This window comes from Lutjanus erythropterus, chromosome 21, assembly GCF_056507025.1.
Source record: "Lutjanus erythropterus isolate fLutEry1 chromosome 21, fLutEry1.hap2, whole genome shotgun sequence".
NCBI lineage: Eukaryota > Metazoa > Chordata > Actinopteri > Lutjaniformes > Lutjanidae > Lutjanus > Lutjanus erythropterus.
The window spans coordinates 6506967-6525053 of NC_139337.1; the positions used below are offsets into that span (position 1 = coordinate 6506967).

The 18087-nt window shown below is 39.7% G+C and overlaps 1 protein-coding gene across 1 annotated transcript in view; it reads right to left on the reverse strand.

Annotated features, from left to right (window-relative positions):
* The window catches only part of sspo (SCO-spondin), a 94659-nt gene extending 81218 nt beyond the window's left edge, over window positions 1-13441 (reverse strand). Inside the window, exons 1-18 of the mRNA XM_084746892.1 lie at window positions 13304-13441; window positions 13002-13085; window positions 11572-11781; window positions 10981-11063; window positions 10489-10659; window positions 9204-9427; window positions 8882-8984; window positions 7746-7904; window positions 7433-7518; window positions 7105-7230; window positions 5838-5994; window positions 5063-5315; window positions 4806-4947; window positions 4563-4701; window positions 3096-3268; window positions 2675-2893; window positions 2424-2589; window positions 1313-1565 (exon numbers count right to left, since the gene is read on the reverse strand). Of these exons, the coding sequence (XP_084603018.1) occupies window positions 1313-1565; window positions 2424-2589; window positions 2675-2893; window positions 3096-3268; window positions 4563-4701; window positions 4806-4947; window positions 5063-5315; window positions 5838-5994; window positions 7105-7230; window positions 7433-7518; window positions 7746-7904; window positions 8882-8984; window positions 9204-9427; window positions 10489-10659; window positions 10981-11063; window positions 11572-11781; window positions 13002-13054 (2717 nt within the window). The 5' untranslated portion in view covers window positions 13055-13085; window positions 13304-13441. The remainder of the gene's footprint in view (window positions 1-1312; window positions 1566-2423; window positions 2590-2674; window positions 2894-3095; window positions 3269-4562; window positions 4702-4805; window positions 4948-5062; window positions 5316-5837; window positions 5995-7104; window positions 7231-7432; window positions 7519-7745; window positions 7905-8881; window positions 8985-9203; window positions 9428-10488; window positions 10660-10980; window positions 11064-11571; window positions 11782-13001; window positions 13086-13303) is intronic.
* Between the last annotated feature and the right edge of the window lie 4646 nt (window positions 13442-18087).

An 18087-nucleotide genomic window follows, 5' to 3' on the forward strand; every position in this document is an offset into this window, starting at 1 on the left:
AATCAAACACAAAAAGGACAGCTGTTGTCATTTTCTGATGTAACTGTATTAAAATCACTGCATGAAATTAGATTTCTCCAAGTCTGTTAAATAAGTGAGATTTCTTTCTGTCTTCAGAGGCAGTATATACATTAATTATGTGATATTTTTCACTCTGATAAAAACAATCCAATATGAAAGACCTACCTGGAATTATTTATCTTTTTATAATTATAATAACATCTTGAGATTTAATTATGTCTTTCTCCTGCCGTCACCATTACTGAGTTTTGTTTGAATGAAAGAGGGAGAGCTTATTTGTTCTTGTTACAGAGCACCTGCATTTACATCAATCCCAGTTGACAGCGAGTACTGTGAATGGTTTCCTTCTGTGAGGAACACAGCGTGTAGCCAGTTGCATTTTAGAAAAGAAAAAACAGCAACAGCTGACTTTGAAGCTGTGCTTAGTCTAACAGTAAAGAGTAATGACAAACCTTCCTAGAAATGTAGTGGAGTCAAAAGTACAATATTTGTCTTTGAAATGTAGTGGAGCAAAAGTCATACATTTCCAAAAAATACTCAAGTAAAGAACAGATACTCAAAAAATGCACTTAAATACAGTACCCAAGTAAATGTACTTTGTCAGTGTCATGCCACTGGTTACACGGGTACGTCATAAGCAAGTTTGACAGTGTTTGTGTAGTAATTCTCACTATACTGGATCTCCAATAATACTTTAAGACTGTACCAGCGCTTGATCTGAGTAGATTTAGTCACCTCATGGGATCAAGGCTCACTCAACAATACGAGAGCCATGCTCGTGAAACTGTGCCAACATTGTAGCTGTATCAAAGCGGCGCTCTGCAAACAATGTGGGAAATATGCTTACACCCTGTGATTCTTTATCATAACTACCACATGATAAAAGCAGCCATAAAAGAGAGGTCTGTTTTTATGATGTGCTGTAAGATATCATCTATGCATTTGGGTCAGTAAGAGTTTGTACTGAATTAACCTGTACCTCCATCTTTCCTTCTGATGGGTTTAATATGTCTGATGTCCTTGTTACGACAGTGCTGTATCTGTGCAGCAATGTTAATATTTAACATTCTGCCATTAAGAGTCATATAAGGGACTTTTAGTAGCAACTAGAAAACATTCAGTTGTTTTATATTTATTTTTGTGTGACCTTTTTATTACTTGATGGGACAAAGATTATATTTCCAGCTAAACCTCATTCAATGAAACCTAGACATAGTGTCAAAATACATAGCAGTTATACACCTGATTTGAACATAATTGTGAAATCTCAGCCACTTTCCCTGCTACATACCAGGTGTTGCAGTTGTTCTGAATCACAGCCCCTGGCTGGTACATCTTGTCTCCTTGCACACAGGGGCACATAGTGATGGGGACACACTGGCCCTGGTGGTCCTGCACGAGTCCCGGTGGGCACTGGCAACCTGGAACACATGTCCTCAGACCCATTCCACCATCACTGTCATTGCAGTTCCAGCCCTCTGAGCAGGAGCCCCCACAGGCACGACCACAGTCCTGATAGACCTGACCCCCCGAACACTGGACGGCTGGGGAGACAGCAGAGGGTGAAAGGTTTTGAAAATTGCAAAATAGCTTGGTTTTGCTTTTAATGTTAAAACCAGGGGTGTAGACTTGAGTCACATGATTTGGACTAAAGTCAGACTCAAGTTACAAATTTGATGACTCCACCTGACTTGTGACTTTACCTGTACTTGAGGTTAAAAAATGTGAATCCCCAAATCAGTTAATTTCCATTCATTTCCTGAATTACCTAACATAAATGCTATTCTCTTAGTTCCCCAGATCCACTTTATTCAAACCAATCTGACAGGATCCAATCAAGTTGCAGGAAAAAAACATGTCCTAATGCTACATTACTCAACTTTGAAAAAAATAGCTCACTTTGTTTCATACAAAAACTATGCAGTGGTCAACAAAAAACAAATAGCATCCAAAATGTTCATTCAATATTTGAATTTGCAATATTTGAACATATTTAGCAAGCTAAAGCGTAGCTAACATTAGCTTAATAGCTAAGAAATTCCATGAATCAATGAGTCTGGAAACTCAGTGTTACGTTACAGCTTGTCATAAAAATGGACTTGGGAATTGACTTTGGACTTGTCAGGCTTGACTTGTTACCTTGTGCTTTACTACACTAGCTAACTACATTGATGCAACATCTTTTAACTGTCTTTAAAATGTGGTTTTCTTTTCAACACAGAGGAGCCTTGCATATAGCATAAAAACAGGAAATAGGACAGAAGAGAGTTGACCAAGGTTCCAAAATGGGTGGCACTTAGGAAGGGTCAATTACTTTGGACATTTCTACGAACACCATATTACTGTGGTAATCACTAATGGACATCCTGAAAGAGCAAAGTAGCCAGTGCCCCCCCACTTACGGCAGAAGGTCTGATTGCGCCAGTGGACGTTGACACCCTCCTGAGCGCAGTGCTGGGCATAGGCAGTGAGGATGGTGCAGTGACAGGCCCTCTGTGGAGTGCAGCCACAAACCTCTGACATACAGAGACGGAAATACGGCTCTCTCTCCAGCACGTCATGACACGCCTACAAAATCAGACAGGGATGTCTATGTGTGAATAACAGAGACAGACAAAGATGAACCCCCTCCTCCTCACTCCATGCAAACTACCTGAAAGACGGGGCTGTGTATGATAGAGCACACTGTTTCTGCGTACTGTCTCCTCTGGGTGTACGTGGTGCAGGGGTCAGGGAGAGCTCCTCTAGGTAAAGTGCAGTGCTCTGTCGTGAATTTCCCTGCAAAGGATGACACACTGTTCTCCACGTCTCCCTCTGGGGTGGTAAAGTCATCGTGCTGGTTCCAGGTCAGCGTTCCACACAGGCCACGCACCTAGAATACATCATTTAAAAGTACAGCTCAGACAACAGAACACTTTTGTTTGAACATAGAGTTTCAATTTATGGCCATTCATCCCTCTGCTGTAGTTAAATACAGTGAACCATGTCTGGAAAGTTCAGAAGTTCTGGAAGTTCTATACTTCAAATTTTGTTTGAGGCATAAGTGAAAGAAATATACGAAGCGTGAGGTTAACCTTGTTTGCAAAGCCAGGTTGCAGCGTGATGAGGGCTAAAGGTCCATCGAGGTGCCACAACAGCTGGGCTCCAAATGTCTGGATTAGGAGAAATGAAGAGGAGGCCCTACGCACAACCAGGTCCCCCGTCACCACTGGCAACGGCTCCCTCTGGCCATTCAATGTCACTGTACCTGGAAGCAACGATACCAACCATAATCAATGAGAAGGCAGTGAACACATTCAAAATAAAGTGCTCCCACAATAGACAGGGTACATTTAGAAGTCCTTTCCAGTCCTGCAACCTATAGCTATTCGATTTGTTTTTCAGAAGAGCTGAACCTTGTTGAGTCATAGTAAACAACTATGCTATTTACACCTGTGTGTGTGTGGTGTAAATAGTCACATTGACATGGCAGAGACAAACTGATATTTCCTAAACCTAATCAAGTAAATTTTTTTTATCTAAACCAAACCAAACTGCAACTGAAAATATATTATAATAATTATATAAAAACCAAAACAAAACTGAAAATAATAAGTCAACTAAGTCTACATTTTTTAAAGTCATCCCTGACTCAGGCCTGACTCAAACCTTAGTATCCTGTGATAGAGCACTGTGTTTAAATAATTCATCAGGCAATACCCTCCCATTCTCTACAGAGACTTTGTCACTCATTATAGCTAAACTAGGGGGCTGTGTGTAAATATCTCTGTGTCTATTGTCACCCAGGTGCAATAGACACTTTTTCTTCAATGCAGGTGCTATTAACACCCAGATGTCAACCACCAGCTATGCTATTTTCACCGGTGGTGAAATAGCTCATGTAGCTATTTACAACTCGGTGTATATAGCGTGGCATGGCAGAGACAAGCACCGAGGTGTTCATAGCCAGCAATGCCATTTGCATCCGAGGCATGAATAGCCAATGTGGCTGTTTAGACCTGCAATGCAGAGACAAGCCATGATCTTATCCTCAATCTGACCAAGTAGTTTTGTTGCCTAAACCTAACCAAACTGTCAGTTAAAACTGAAAATAATAATAACAGAATGGAGAAACTCCCCTCTAGTTTCATACCAGACTCAAATCCCAGTCTCCTAGATTGACAATCAAATCCTAGTCTCCCAAAAGAGTGCTGTGTTTAACCCATTCATCTATTACATCCTACCACTTTACAGAGACTTATTTGCTATTCACAGCTAAACTAGAGGGCTGGGTGTAAATAGTCAAATAGCTGCTGTTTGACTATTGTCAACCAGGTGTAAATACACACTCCATTTTTTAAATCAGTCCTTACATACCATATAAGTTCTGGTAGATGCTATTGTCACCCAAGTGTCAGTCATCAACTATGCTATTTTGAGAAACTATGTTCTAGACAATAATGTGTCTTCATGTTCACTGTCCCCACTGTCAAAGTGAAAAATGATACCTCTGCAGTACTAACAGGCATAAGTAGTCAGGTCAGAGTGTACAACTGACTCACCAGTATCTGTGATGATGACTGTGGTGCGGAGCGCTGTGACGGACATCTCCGTGAGACAACCCAGGCCTCCTCCACCTCCTCCTCCTGCTGTGCATTCCCCACAGCGCACATTCACCACCAGCTTCCTGTCAACAAAGTCCTGAACACGCACAGAGCATCAGTAAAAAGGAGAAGTGGCCACGCACACAAATGCATCTCGCAGTGTATTTAACTTTGTGCATTGTTGGATTTGGTGAATCTCACCTCTACAGCAGTGAAGGGACAGTCTCCTCCCTGTAGTGAATACCTCTTTTTGTCAAAGGTGGTCACCTGTAGCGCCCCCATCAGGCTGCACTGGGCTGCGCACTTCTCCCCAGTGCACTGCCACTGCCCTGCTCTGCACACACTGGGAGGTTTGAGAGTGAAAAAGTAGAAAGAAGGATGTAGAATCAGAAAGAGAATCATGGGAATGGGTGAGGGGAAAATATAGGGGAAAATAGAGACACACTGTTTCCCCATACCAGGTGTTGCATCTCTGCTGTATCCTCTCCCCTGACTGGTAGGTGCGTCTGCGATGAAAACAAGGACAATCGTCTCGTTTTAGACAGTGTCCCTGGTGAAGGTAGAGGCCCGGCGGACACTCGCAGCCCCCCACGCACTCCTCCCTGCACTGTCCCATGGCTGCAGCAGGCCCTGCTGGTTGGGGAGACACACAGCTGGGGGGACAGGAGGACACACAGTCTGAAAACACCTGGCCTCTGGGACAAACACGACCTGGAAAGACAAAAGATGCAGAAACAGAGTTAGGGACAATGCTGGTGTTTTGCACATTTTAGTGTCGAGCATTACACTCCTGCTGAGGGATGACATTGCTGGTTACACAGCTGCCATTTTGCTCTGATGTCACACTCAGAGTGGGAAGCTAAAATGTCATATTGCTGTGTTCCAAGTCACAAGTCATATAATTGTAGAGAATCTGACAAGTTGTTATCATTTCATCACTTCCTGATTGATCTGAAACTAAAAAGATAATGGATAGTGAAAATCTGGAGGAGCATTTTGCCATATTCAACCCAAAACAGCATAATGCAACAGCTAACAACAGCATTCAGCCACTTCCTAGATGACATTAGTTTGGCAGTGTTAGATAATATTATGGGTAAGACTTAATTCTGAAATATCATGTAATCCAGCCTCCATGTGAATATGTTGAATTGCCTCTTTTGACCACATTGTTGCGTTGGCCCTTAGCTTCCCCTTTCCTCAAGAGGATGCTAAATCATTATATTTCATTACCGCATAGGGTGTCTGTCCTCCACATAAAGATTACGTGTTGCTGGGCACACTCTCGGGCATAGCTGGCCAGGGTGTCACACACCGCCGAATCCCTCTCTTTGGGTGGCAGGCTACAGTACAGGTAGAGACAGGTGTCTATGTACGCAGCTGGCTCCAACTGAGAGACACAGAGAAACAAACTTGTCACTTCTGAGTTATTCGACAGTAAACCTGCATCACATAGCGTGCAAAAATACATTTGAAACAACTAATCCAAAGTCTACAAAGTCAGAAATGTACAGTGGCTATAATCAATTGATTATGCTTACTGCGAGGAAAACAGTGTATGAATGAATCTTTGTGAGCAAATTTAAACAGAACAGGTTCACAATGAAAATAAATGGATTCACACTGTTTTTCCCAGGAAGGAGAGGCAGATATGTTTTTTTTTTTTTTGTATGATGGGGTAAATGAGGCTGTTAGTCACAGAGAAGACTGATCTTCGTGTGATAGCAAAGTACAGTAGGATCAGACTGTGAGCTCTGCAGGGGAAGGCAGCTATTACCTGGAGAGGAGCAAAAGTTACACAGAAATTAAGACACCTCTGATCCCATTAATGTGTTTTTCATGCTAGAAGAGATTAAATTAGCTGTTCATCTCTGATGGGAGCAGGTTATGTTTGTGGTTTAGGTTTATGAATCATTTCAACAATTCAGTGATTGTATGATGGAAGAGGTTCCAGCTATGTTTAATGATACAAAGCTAAAATGTAGCTGTTGTCGTTATTAAATGCAGTAATGTTTGGATTATCTGTCAATACATGCACCAAATTCATTTAGTTAAGTCTGCTAATTTGTAAGTAAAGAACTTCAAATAAAGATAAGTTATGGGCATTTTAAGGTTTACTGAAACATCTGATACAAGACGTTTTTATTAATATTTGTTTATTAACTGGACCCCTGTCATTTTGCAAAAGTGGCCTCTGAGCAAAGCAAGTTGAGTATAAGTATAGTAGAACACTAGCCAAACTGTGACTGTCAGTCTAACTGGACATTGCATATTCTTTACTGTGTGTGCTTTTTTAACACCAGGTGGGGCAAAATGTGCCACTGTCACAGTGGACCAGTGGGGACATGCTTTGGCGCAATACCAAGTTGCTTAATTCACAAATTATTAACTAGAATTTTATTGCGCTCTTTCATTCATTCCAAAGATATTGCGAAAGAGATTTCAGTATTTGAACATCAGTAATGCCGTGTGAGTATGACGCTTATCAGGGGTGTCTGACCCGGTGGTGGCAGTGTGTGAAGGGCTTTTCCAGCAGTCGGTGACACACTGACTCTGCCTGCCTGCGTAGTGCAGGGTCTCCTGAGACGTCACAGCTGTGACCAAGCTCAGCTGCATCGCTGCACCCCTGAGGAAAACGTGGGACAAAGAGATCATAAATGCACTTATTTTACACGCACAGAACAATGCTTTCACACCACAAATAGCTGCTAAAATATTACAAGCATTCACTGCGAAGTCAAAGAGCACAAATATCTCATGGCTCTCATAAAGAAGAAAAAGTTAAAATGTTGCAAAAAATGAAATACTCAATGCTTTCAGTGCAGTACTTCATTCTGCTGGTCAGGAACTTTCCATGAGTTGCCAAAGCTGGCGGCGTATTGAGACACAGTTCCATCCATTGTGGTGAAATCATCTATGGCACAATCAAGACACAAATAGGTTACTAAAGCACAGGAAATATGTGCAAAGTCAGCTTTAGTGGCCAAGGATGTGTACACATACAAAGAATAGAATAAACACAACAGCCAAGAACAAGGTCAACAAAGTTGAACAAATACAGTTAAAGAGTAGACAGGAATGTCATGTACAAAATGGGTATCTACAGTGTGTATGTGTTTACATCTACTGTACTTTCCTCACCATCAGCGTTGTTGTTGTAGACCCCACAGAGCCCCCTGGTAGCTGCCAGGTGGTCGGCAGTCACTGTCAGATAGACCGTGTTGGCCAGGTCAAACTTCACTCTTACTCCCAGGCCGCTCTCCACAAACACAAAGTCCCCGAGCCAACGAACACTCACTCCTGTCAGGAGAGGAGACCAAAAACAAAATTTCATTTTCTACTTTGTGGCACTTTATGTTGTCGATCAACAGCATTTCATCTTCACAGTGAATCATATTCCTTGAGGAGGAAAAGCAAGCCATCACCCAGTATGTACATCCATCAATTCACATGAAACATGCTGTATTTCACATATATAGTCTTGCATAGAAAATTGCTGATGTAATCTGTATAAACAAAGATCTGGATATGAACGCAGAATGCTAAATCGTTGTCAGATGATAGCTGATGGATTCTGAGATTGCTAATGCAAACTGGACATTTCCTATCACTGCAGTTTCACATTAAAAACATTTAACTCAGGAAATTTCATGTGTTTGTCAGTGAGCTTCACACTCACTGCTATCATTCATCAAAAATATGTCTGCAAAACTACATAACTGTCATTTTCGGCATTTGTTGACAGCAGATGTCGGGAAGTATTTAAACAAGGAGGAGCAGCCACAGTGAGCTGCAGGCGACAGGCTGCACACCTCTATCTTCTCAGTAAGGTAACCAACTCCTTTCACCTCTGTCTAAAGACATATGATAATATCAGTTCATGGGTGCTCACAGAATAGATGGAAAAAGGCCAATTATTTCCTGACTTTTTTATTAAAATGACAAGTGTGTCTCGCTTCCCAAAGGATTCTGTGACCTACAGTATTAAACCACATTGTTTCCACAAGTAAAAACAGGTGTCACTAAATCAACCAGGACTCAAATCTTTAAGACTGCCACTTTAAAAAGCAATTTCATAAGAACTAAAATATTTTGTAAAATATATTTCTTTCATTTAAGCACACCTGTTTCAGTTGGTTCAGAGAGGTACACATGCATCATGATGTAACAAGAGTATAAAGGAGATTTTCTCTTATTCTAACCTTGTCTTATATTAAAGATATCAGACAAGAAATGGAACTAAAGACGAACTTTATTGGCAGTTAAAAATAATTTACCATTTTGAAAGAGTGGTTGTCCATTTGGAACAGGGAGGTTGTTCAACGTCAAGTTCCTGTGATGAATTGAAACCAAATCTAGACCCAGCATCATCCTCAGAGCCTGGAAGCAGAGGGCCACAGACACATTAACATGTACATACCAACCTATAGGACAAGTTCTAAGCAGACAGTTCCATCACTGCTGCTTTTCTATCAAGAAGATAAGCTTCACAGTGTTATTACCATCAACCACTGCTGCTATGGTTATAGTGGTGGGACAAGAATATGTCACTAATAATACTGCTTCATTAAGTCCATGTTTATGTGCCATATTTCACACCTTACTGCAGTCTCCTCTCCCGTCACACACTGTACTGATGTAGACCGCCCAGGTGCCATCAGTCGACGAGGCCAGCAGGTAGGTGCAGCTGCCCTGGAAGTGGAAGTGCTTCCTGTCAAAAGTGCGGTAGTGGGCTCCACCCCAGGACATGCAGGTGGCCGAGCTCTGAGGCACCCTGACGCTGCCCAGCAGACCGCTACGGACCAGAGGGGAGGACTGGGAGTCTGGAGAGGAGGGAGAGCCACTGTGTGTCATTTATCTCTCAAATCCAGAAGCAGCTGCAGACTTCTCAGTGCACTGAAGAATATTATTAATAGAGAGATTTAAACTGGGTGGGTGGGTGTTTAATTTATGATTAGTTCTAATCAGTTTAGCAAATCCAGATTTAAAATTAGGCAGAGCTCTGTTGCAGTTAAAAGCTAATCCCAGTGCAGTAAATTTAATACATTTCTGCCTTTTTCATGCAAAGGGTGAACAATAAAGTATATTCTCTTCTTTTCAGGTAATCAATATGGAGATGAGTTCTTGCCCAAATTAATGTATTTTTTTAAAAAACAACTGAGTGCTGTTGGTATAAGAAGGAGTGGTACTGTTTTCTTACTTTCAGCTGGTCTGTATTCATTGTTTTAGCGAGCAAAATGTTAGCAAAACACTAAAAAGTAAAAACATTACTTTGCATAAACACCAGCTAAAAAGTTAATTAAACATTACATTGTTAACTAGCTACCTAAGAAATTTAAAAAATGGTGATGTAATGTTTGCTAGCTAGCTAAAAAGTGAGCCTAGTTAACTTAGTCATGACAGCTCCTCCTCATTTGAGAAAAACTTGTTAGCCAAATTAATGGATCAATGAGCAATTAAAAGAAATGAAATTTAGAAATGAACAAGCACAATAACAGCAACTGACAGCATCTGTTTTAACAGATCAACTGGACTGAAACAAAGAAAAGATACATCATAAAACTCGGGTTGATTTGTCCTTGTACTTAACTTTATATTTTGCTCAGTACATCGTATTAACTTCAAAAACCTCACATTTTAAATTTGAATTTAAAGTTTTGATGCAACAAATTTAAATTTAACCCAGGTTTAGAGTAAAAACTAAAGGTTTAAAGAGAAATTTTAATTTAATCAAATTTAATTTTAAGATAGTTTAATGTTTGATGCAACATAATTTAGTTAAACCAGGATTTAATCAAGCAACCCAGCGTTAGAGAAAAAAAAAGGGAATTCATTCATTGGTCCACTATGTCTATATGCACACGTGTGCTGCCTGTTCTCTGACCTGGGAGGAGAGTGTAGGTGCAGGACAAGCAGGTCTGGTCGGAGGCGTTCCTCCAGCTCAGCCCCCACAGGCTGCTGCAGCACTGCTCCATCTGCATCAAGGAGGAGTTATGAACTCCAGGGAACTCCTCACAACTCCACGTAGAGAAACACTGGCCACGCACACCCACACCTGGGAGGAAGACGACAGAGAGGTGAGGTTAGAAAAAAAGATGAAGGAAGTAAAGATGTAGAACAGGGGTTAAAATGTGAGTATGGTCATGATGGTATGGTATAGTTTGTGTCTTTAAATCTTTTAAAAGAATTTGGAAAATTAGTTTTTTATATACAGAAAATTTTCAATTCTGTAAAACAGTGAAAAAGTATTGTTTTCATGGACTGTACAGTGTGAATATAGCACCCGTGACCTGTGTGTTTCATTTCACATGTAAAATAAGCATGATGATCCACAAACACTGTGCATGGATCTGATTTGTTGGTCTCTTGTCCTCACCCTCAGAGCAGCGTGGTCCACCCCAGCCTTCACAGCACGCCTTCACTGTCTTGTTCACCATCTGGCTCTCCATCTCTGGGGGTCTGAGATTGGCAGACACATCAGGTGAAAAGTCAATGAAACTGATAACTGCTCTTCTGGCCGCTGAACTACAGGCTTTTCCTTTTGGGCAAGTATGAGTCTGGTCTCACTGAAGAGAGCAATACAGGCCTAGTGACTGTTTCTGGTTGAACAAAAAGGATCATACTCTTTAACAAAAAGCTCTATCACTGTAGGGATCCTTTCCATAAGTTTGTCAGATGAACAACCATTAGAATCTGTAGAACTGGCAAGGGACATGTCCTTATCAATATCAAGGGACTACTGAATTGACCCAAGCAATAATTTTGACCAAAAGACTTAAATACTGTTGTCTGTCTGTGTCCAGTCAATGTTTTACGTTAAGTTTGAAGTGACTAGCAACAAATCTAGTGAGGTATTCAGATCATCAGAGGGAAAGTATAGCATGTACACAAATATTATTTTGTAATTTATTCCCTTGCATGCTTTAATCTTAGTCAGCACTTAGTCAGATGCATTTTTTTCACTTACTTATACAAGAAACAGGATGCCTTGGGGCCCTGTTGTTTGTAGTACAGTGCGATGCCGTCATCGCCTCCGTGCTTGATGCGCATCCTGTCCACATCCAGCCTCCAGCCCTGGGTGTTGTACTGATACACCTCAGAGCAGCTCACTTCAAGCTGCAGACGCGGGGACAGGACTCGCTCCACTCTCTCCTCCACCGTGTGTTCGCACCAGTGTCTGGAGCACAATACACAAGTATATTGTTTTGCACAAAGGTAATTGCTTAAAGTTTAGTTTAATATCCTGAATTTCAAGGCCTCCTACTTTCTTCTTGTATAAAGATCCTCATTATAAAACACATATGAAGATAGCAACAGACAAAGATAGTCAGCAACGTATGGCAGTCATAAATAGTTACTCAGTATACTTAAAATAAGCTGCAATCTGGTTCCTTTACTATGAAAAAAATGGTATCATCAGTAAACATGTTCTTATGTAATATTATGGCATGTAACACATAAACAAGTCCTTTACTGATACACAGAAACCAACCTTCTTGGAAACCTGGAAAGTGAATTTGTTTTTACTATAATTTGTATTCTAATAAAATAATAGCAAGGAGTTGTAAGTAGTATTAAGAATCCTTTACTGTATAAAGTGTCTGTTACAAGTAAAACTCCTGCATTCAGAAAAAATTATATTATCAGTAAAATGTGCTTAAATTACCAAGAGCAAAATGCTCACCATGCAGAATGGTCCATTTTAGAGAAACGTGTATTATTTAATTGTATTATAGTTACTGATGCATTAATGTGTAAGCATCACTGATTAATGTGTAGCTTATATAGCTTAATTTATAGTAATATACCATAATTTATTAGTTGATTTATGTTTTGTATTATAATCTGAATCTGCTAAGTTAACTTGTGAAATAAAATAGTGGATTAAAATGACAATACTGGCTCCCTAAAATGGAGTGGAGTAGAAGTATAAATGAATAGAAATAGAATAGAAATATTAAAGTAAAATACAAGTACTCCAAGACTGTACTAAAGTGCAGTTCTTGAGAGCATGTACTTTGTTAAATTCCACCACTCATAGACACAAATCTATGATAATACATCCGTTCATGTACTCACATCAGATAATTAGAATACCAACATTAACCACTTCACCTTTAATACAAAGGGTGCAAAACTTTCTTAAACTGAGTTGGTCACAGGGTTAGTGAGATAAATAAGCATTTGTGCTTGGAGAAGCTTTATTTTAGTAAGATTTTATCATGGCCTTAACTACGGCTGTTGTGTTGTTTACATGCAATCTGTACAGTTTGTACTCAGACAGGTGAATGTTGCTCATGCCTGTTAGCACATTTCATCTTTCCCACCTTCCTCGTCTCCATGCCCGTAGCGTACTGCCTATGAAATGTGCTTAATCCCGGTCTTTATCATACTCACCCCAATCCCATCACTGTCTGCAGTCCAAACAGAGTCAGCAGTAGTGTCTCCATGGTCCTCCTTTAATTATTGTGCTTAAAATTCCTGTAAAAAGTTTGCATGCAAGGTTTTTTTTGTTTTCATAATTTCCAAACATCATAATATCAATTCTAAATTTCTCAATATTACATAGAAGACTCGAAAATAAATTGAGTGAATAAACAGTCCACATAAACTTAAACCAATTTATATAAAATTCCTCAAAATTATACACATTTTTATAACTCCATCCTGCTATTACAGTTAAGAAAAGGTGCACTTACCTTTGAAGTGCTCTTTGGGAAAGCTTAAAAAGTCCTTGGCTTAATATTTTGACATTTTTGTGGCTTCACTGTCCCTTTTTGTCACAGTTGTCTCTTTTGCGCCATCCAGCAGTGATACAGTCCTCAGTGAAGTGATACGTTTCCTTATGGGGGAGCGGAGCCCCAGATGCAGGGTTTTAAATGTGGGGGGTGACTTGTGGGATGTACAGTAGCACCTGGACCCACCGCCATTGGATATAAGCGGCAAGGTAACAGCTGGGAAGGAAGGCATTGGTCTCCAGGCCTGTGACGGACACATCCTCTGAGCTCATCCCATCAAACATTACAGAACGTTTTAGGTGATGGCGGGGGCGGTGGAGCCTCAGCCACAGAATAAAGAGATGTTTGTCAGAGCCTAATCCTGTAAAGAGAGGCGTTTCGGGAAGGATGATGGGGCATTTATTCAATGAAGCGTGTCAACAGACATGGGGACTGAAGGCTTTTAGACTCACCAATATCCCAAGTCTGACCTCCTGACCCCGGAGCGAGGAGGCTCAAACACAGCTGTCACCACAGTACACCTTAGCTTGAGCCCAGAGGAGAAGAAGAAGAAGAAGAAGCTACTGATGCTTTAATGGAATAGCAAAACAGTGTGTCATAATTGACTTTTCCTTCATGTACCCCCAGCAATGAGCTGAGTAACCTTGTTAGTTCACTGATGCATCATCATTTAGGGGAAGAAGGCAGAGAGGAGTAAGGATGGAGAAAGAAGGGAAATTTTGAGGTGCATGTTGTATGAATATTAAATCCAGACAACAACAAACAAGATTTAGAGTTTACAGCCAACACTCTGTGCTAATGCTAATGTGAGCAGGCTTACATGCTTGCAATGACAAAGCTAATGTCTAACAGGTTTAATGCCTTCCATGTTCAACAATTCATGTCTCCATGCTGCTAACGGCACTTAGCGTATAAGACCATGGCACTAAACTTTGTGCTAATGCTAATGTCTGCAGGCTTACAGGCTCACAATGACAAGGCATTATGTCAGGTATAATGCCTTCCATGTTTACCATTTTAGTTCTACATCGTAGCATGCAAACATGCTCACAATTAGAGTGCTAATGTTTAACAGGTTGACTATAACGTCTTCCGTCATCAACAGTTTAGCTCTGAATGTCAGCATGCTAACGTTTTGCATCCACAGCCATGGCACTTAACTTTGTGCTAATGCTAAGTTCTATTAACATATACTTATTTGTTCTGAACACAAAGTACAGCTGATGCTGATGGGAATGCCAGTATTTTTTGAAGGCATTTGATCATAAATCAACTTATTGGACAATTTAAAGTTTAGGGTGCCAGATGAAAAGTTATCGCAGTTCATCCAGTGGGTTGCATCAATGTGTGTAGCAAATTTCATGGTAATCTATCTGAGATAGATAGACAGTTACTAAAAAACAAAAAGGAAAAACTAAGGAGATCACCAAAATTTTTGTAGTCCAACCAATACATGCTGAGGTATGATGAGGAGTTAAAATCTGGCATGAGAAAAAGTCAGGGGATTACCACGGTCAACACAGTTCCTCTTCTCTGGAATGTGCAACATTTCTTGGCAATCCATTTAATAGTTGATTATATATTTAGGTCTGGTTCAAAGTGTGACATTGGCCAACTGATACAGACACTTCCATCCATGGAGCCATGGCTGAAAAGAAACTTTTCCACAAACTGTGTAAGTAAATATGCTTTTTTCTGGATTATGATTTAGGTGAGAAAACAAATTTATCTAAATTTCAGACAGAAACGATTATAAGCAAACCAGTGCAAAAATTGCAAAATGCAAAATGGTGGAATAACAATGCTGATTATGGTTTAAAGTAATCTGCAAATAGACTGCAGTACAGATTATTTTAAACCACATATTGGGGACTTAGTGCTTTGACCTCTGTATTTAAAATTCTGGCCATGTTGCACTGGCATCAAGATCTAATGTATCATATGACTGAGACTGAACTATAGAAATAGCAACACTCTACATTCAAACTAATTTGTCCATAATATTTATCCAATAAAGCAGCAGAACTATAGTATACAGCCATGAGGCAGTTCCTGCATCAAGCTGTTGATCCAGCTCCAAATGTGTGTGAAACTATGTGAGAAAAAGACAAATAAAGGCATTAATATTCAATATTCCACATTAAAGTACTTTTTCCTAGATGAAGATTTCCATTAAATCCTTATTTACTATATAAAAGAATTTAAACTAACAATAATAAGTCACTTTAAGTGATATGACCAAGACTTACATTTTTCACAGTCTATCTGTCCAGTGGACAAATAGAAGAAATGACATGAAACAACAACTGGAGGCTTAAACAGTAGTTCTTCAAACATTTTCTTTTTTTCATTTCATCTCCAGTGAATAAGTCATACAGTGATTGTTTAGAACAAATTAAGGAACAAAGTTCATCCTTGTGTCAATAAATATAGAAGTTCAAAATTAATGTCATTCTACAACATTAAAAAGACACATAACACATTTCTCCTGGGTGATGTTACATTGATCAACAGAATTCTACTGTTATGAAGCCTCAGAGCAGCTCTTCTACAGAGCTGGTGGCTTGTGTCAAATAGCACCTTAATGGTATGTGACCATTTTTATTGCTGGATCTCAAATTCGGTCTGAGAAACCTGAGATTTTCCCATCATGACATTTTTCATGTATAATACCATATTCATATAGTATTCCCACCAGGAGGTATAATACCCAAATTTGAGCAAAAGCATTTTCTACAGCTGACTGAGGACATTCATCATCAATGCATTCTCAATTTCCCTTAAAGGGACAGGTCACCCCAAAATCAAAAATCCACATTTTTTCCAATATAATGGAACTAGATGGCACTAGTCCTGTAATCCACAGACCTCGTTGTGAACAGTTTCATGTAGTAACTACTTTCTTTCTGCAGTATAATCTACCAAAACTAGTTTCTGTCTTACAGATGATGAGATACTGATTTTGAATTTGTCAGATGTGTTTTTGGTGCTTTGAGTCCTGGTTATATTGGAGAGAAGGGAGCCGATAACTCTGCAACTCACACCAAAAAAACTCTAGGTGGATAAACAGCACTACAGGCCAGGGGGAAAGGTATTTTTCATTTTTGGGTCAACTGGAAACAAAAGCAGCATCTTAAAGGCTTCCAGTAGGAAATCCCACAATTATTCCCTGTCCTTGCACACATAAATATTTAACCTGCTCCTTGAATTATAGCACTTCACTTTGGGACCTGTTTCCAAATCATTAGTGCTGTTTATAATATAATAAGTCCATTTTTCAGCCTTTGTTTTATTAGAGCTCAGTATTGCATTCTTTCACCATAAATTCTCCTGGACAGGCTAGAAAACTGGAGAGACTGTCCAGTGCAAGGATAAACAGGTTTATGAACTTAAAATGATCGTCCCTGAGAGATATAGGGACTATCCCCAAGGCTTCATTTATCTACATCTACTTTCTCCCACCAAAATATCTTGTTATAATTATGGGCACACAGATTTCTAAAACAATATCACCAGGTGACTACAGTCTCAGACAAAATCAGTCAAAATGTGCCAGAATTTTTCCCCAGTTAAACAAATATAAAACTGAGATAATTATTCTTTTGGAGCCAAAAAAAATTTAAATCAGTTCTCAGCTCCAGTTGCTAACATTAAGCCAGAAATCCTGTTGATGTCCACTGATCTAACTCAAATCACAAAAACAGCCTACTCTCACTTTAAGAATATATCTAGAATTAAAGGACCAGTGTGTAAGATTTAGTGGCATCCAGCTGTGGGCTTGCAAATTGCAACCAACTCACTTCACCCTTCCCTTCAAAGCATGTAGAACTGAAACTAGCAAAAAAAAAAAAAAAAAAAGCGCAACCTGGAAGTGAGACAGGGGTCCTAGGTACAGCTAACCCTTTTTCATGCTTGATTAAATTATGATTTGGTAAAAATCTGACTGAGGTGATGGAAATCTAGGACACAACTTTAAGGGCGTTTCATTAAAATTTGTTTTAAAAATATGATCATAATAGAACATTGTTATACCTATGTTATCAGTAGGTATTGTTAGTTTTAGATTTTGAAGGCTTTTATTTAACACACCTGACATGCCAGATCTCAGCTATTGTAGTACCTGCGCTAACATCTTCAAGAGCCTCCATTGTTGTTTCCATGGACGCATCTCGCTGCTGGTGCACCTAAAACCACGCCCATAGTTGCCAGTTGTCCCCCTGAGGACGCCGACTGCTTCATACCTCCTCTGGTAATTTATAAATTAAATTAATCTTGTTGGCATTAATAAGCTTCTTTTTGAGATGATGTATTTATTAATATTACATTCCATTCCCTGTCGTGTCCTGCCAATAGATCCCCCTAAATCTTTCACACTGGAGACCCTGAATGGTTTAGGACCAAAATGAAAAAATATCAGCTGCTCTGCTCCTCATTCATGTCTTGAATTGCACTGTAGCTGCACTGTGATCTTTAGTCTTTCTTATTCTATTTCAGCTTTTTTCTTTTTTATTTAACTTCTTTTATGTCTTTTTATATTGCTTTTCTTAATACATTTTATGTCTTATGTAAAGCACCTGCTGTTGCAAAGCTCTACACAAATAAATTTGCCTTGCCTTCTGCAGGATTATCTAAAAACCTCCTGTCATTTCATCATATTTACAACCTGCTGTTGACCAATCAGCCTCCGTCACTGCAAAGTAGGAGGTTAAACATAAGCTGCAGTCAATTGATCCTTGCTTCCATAT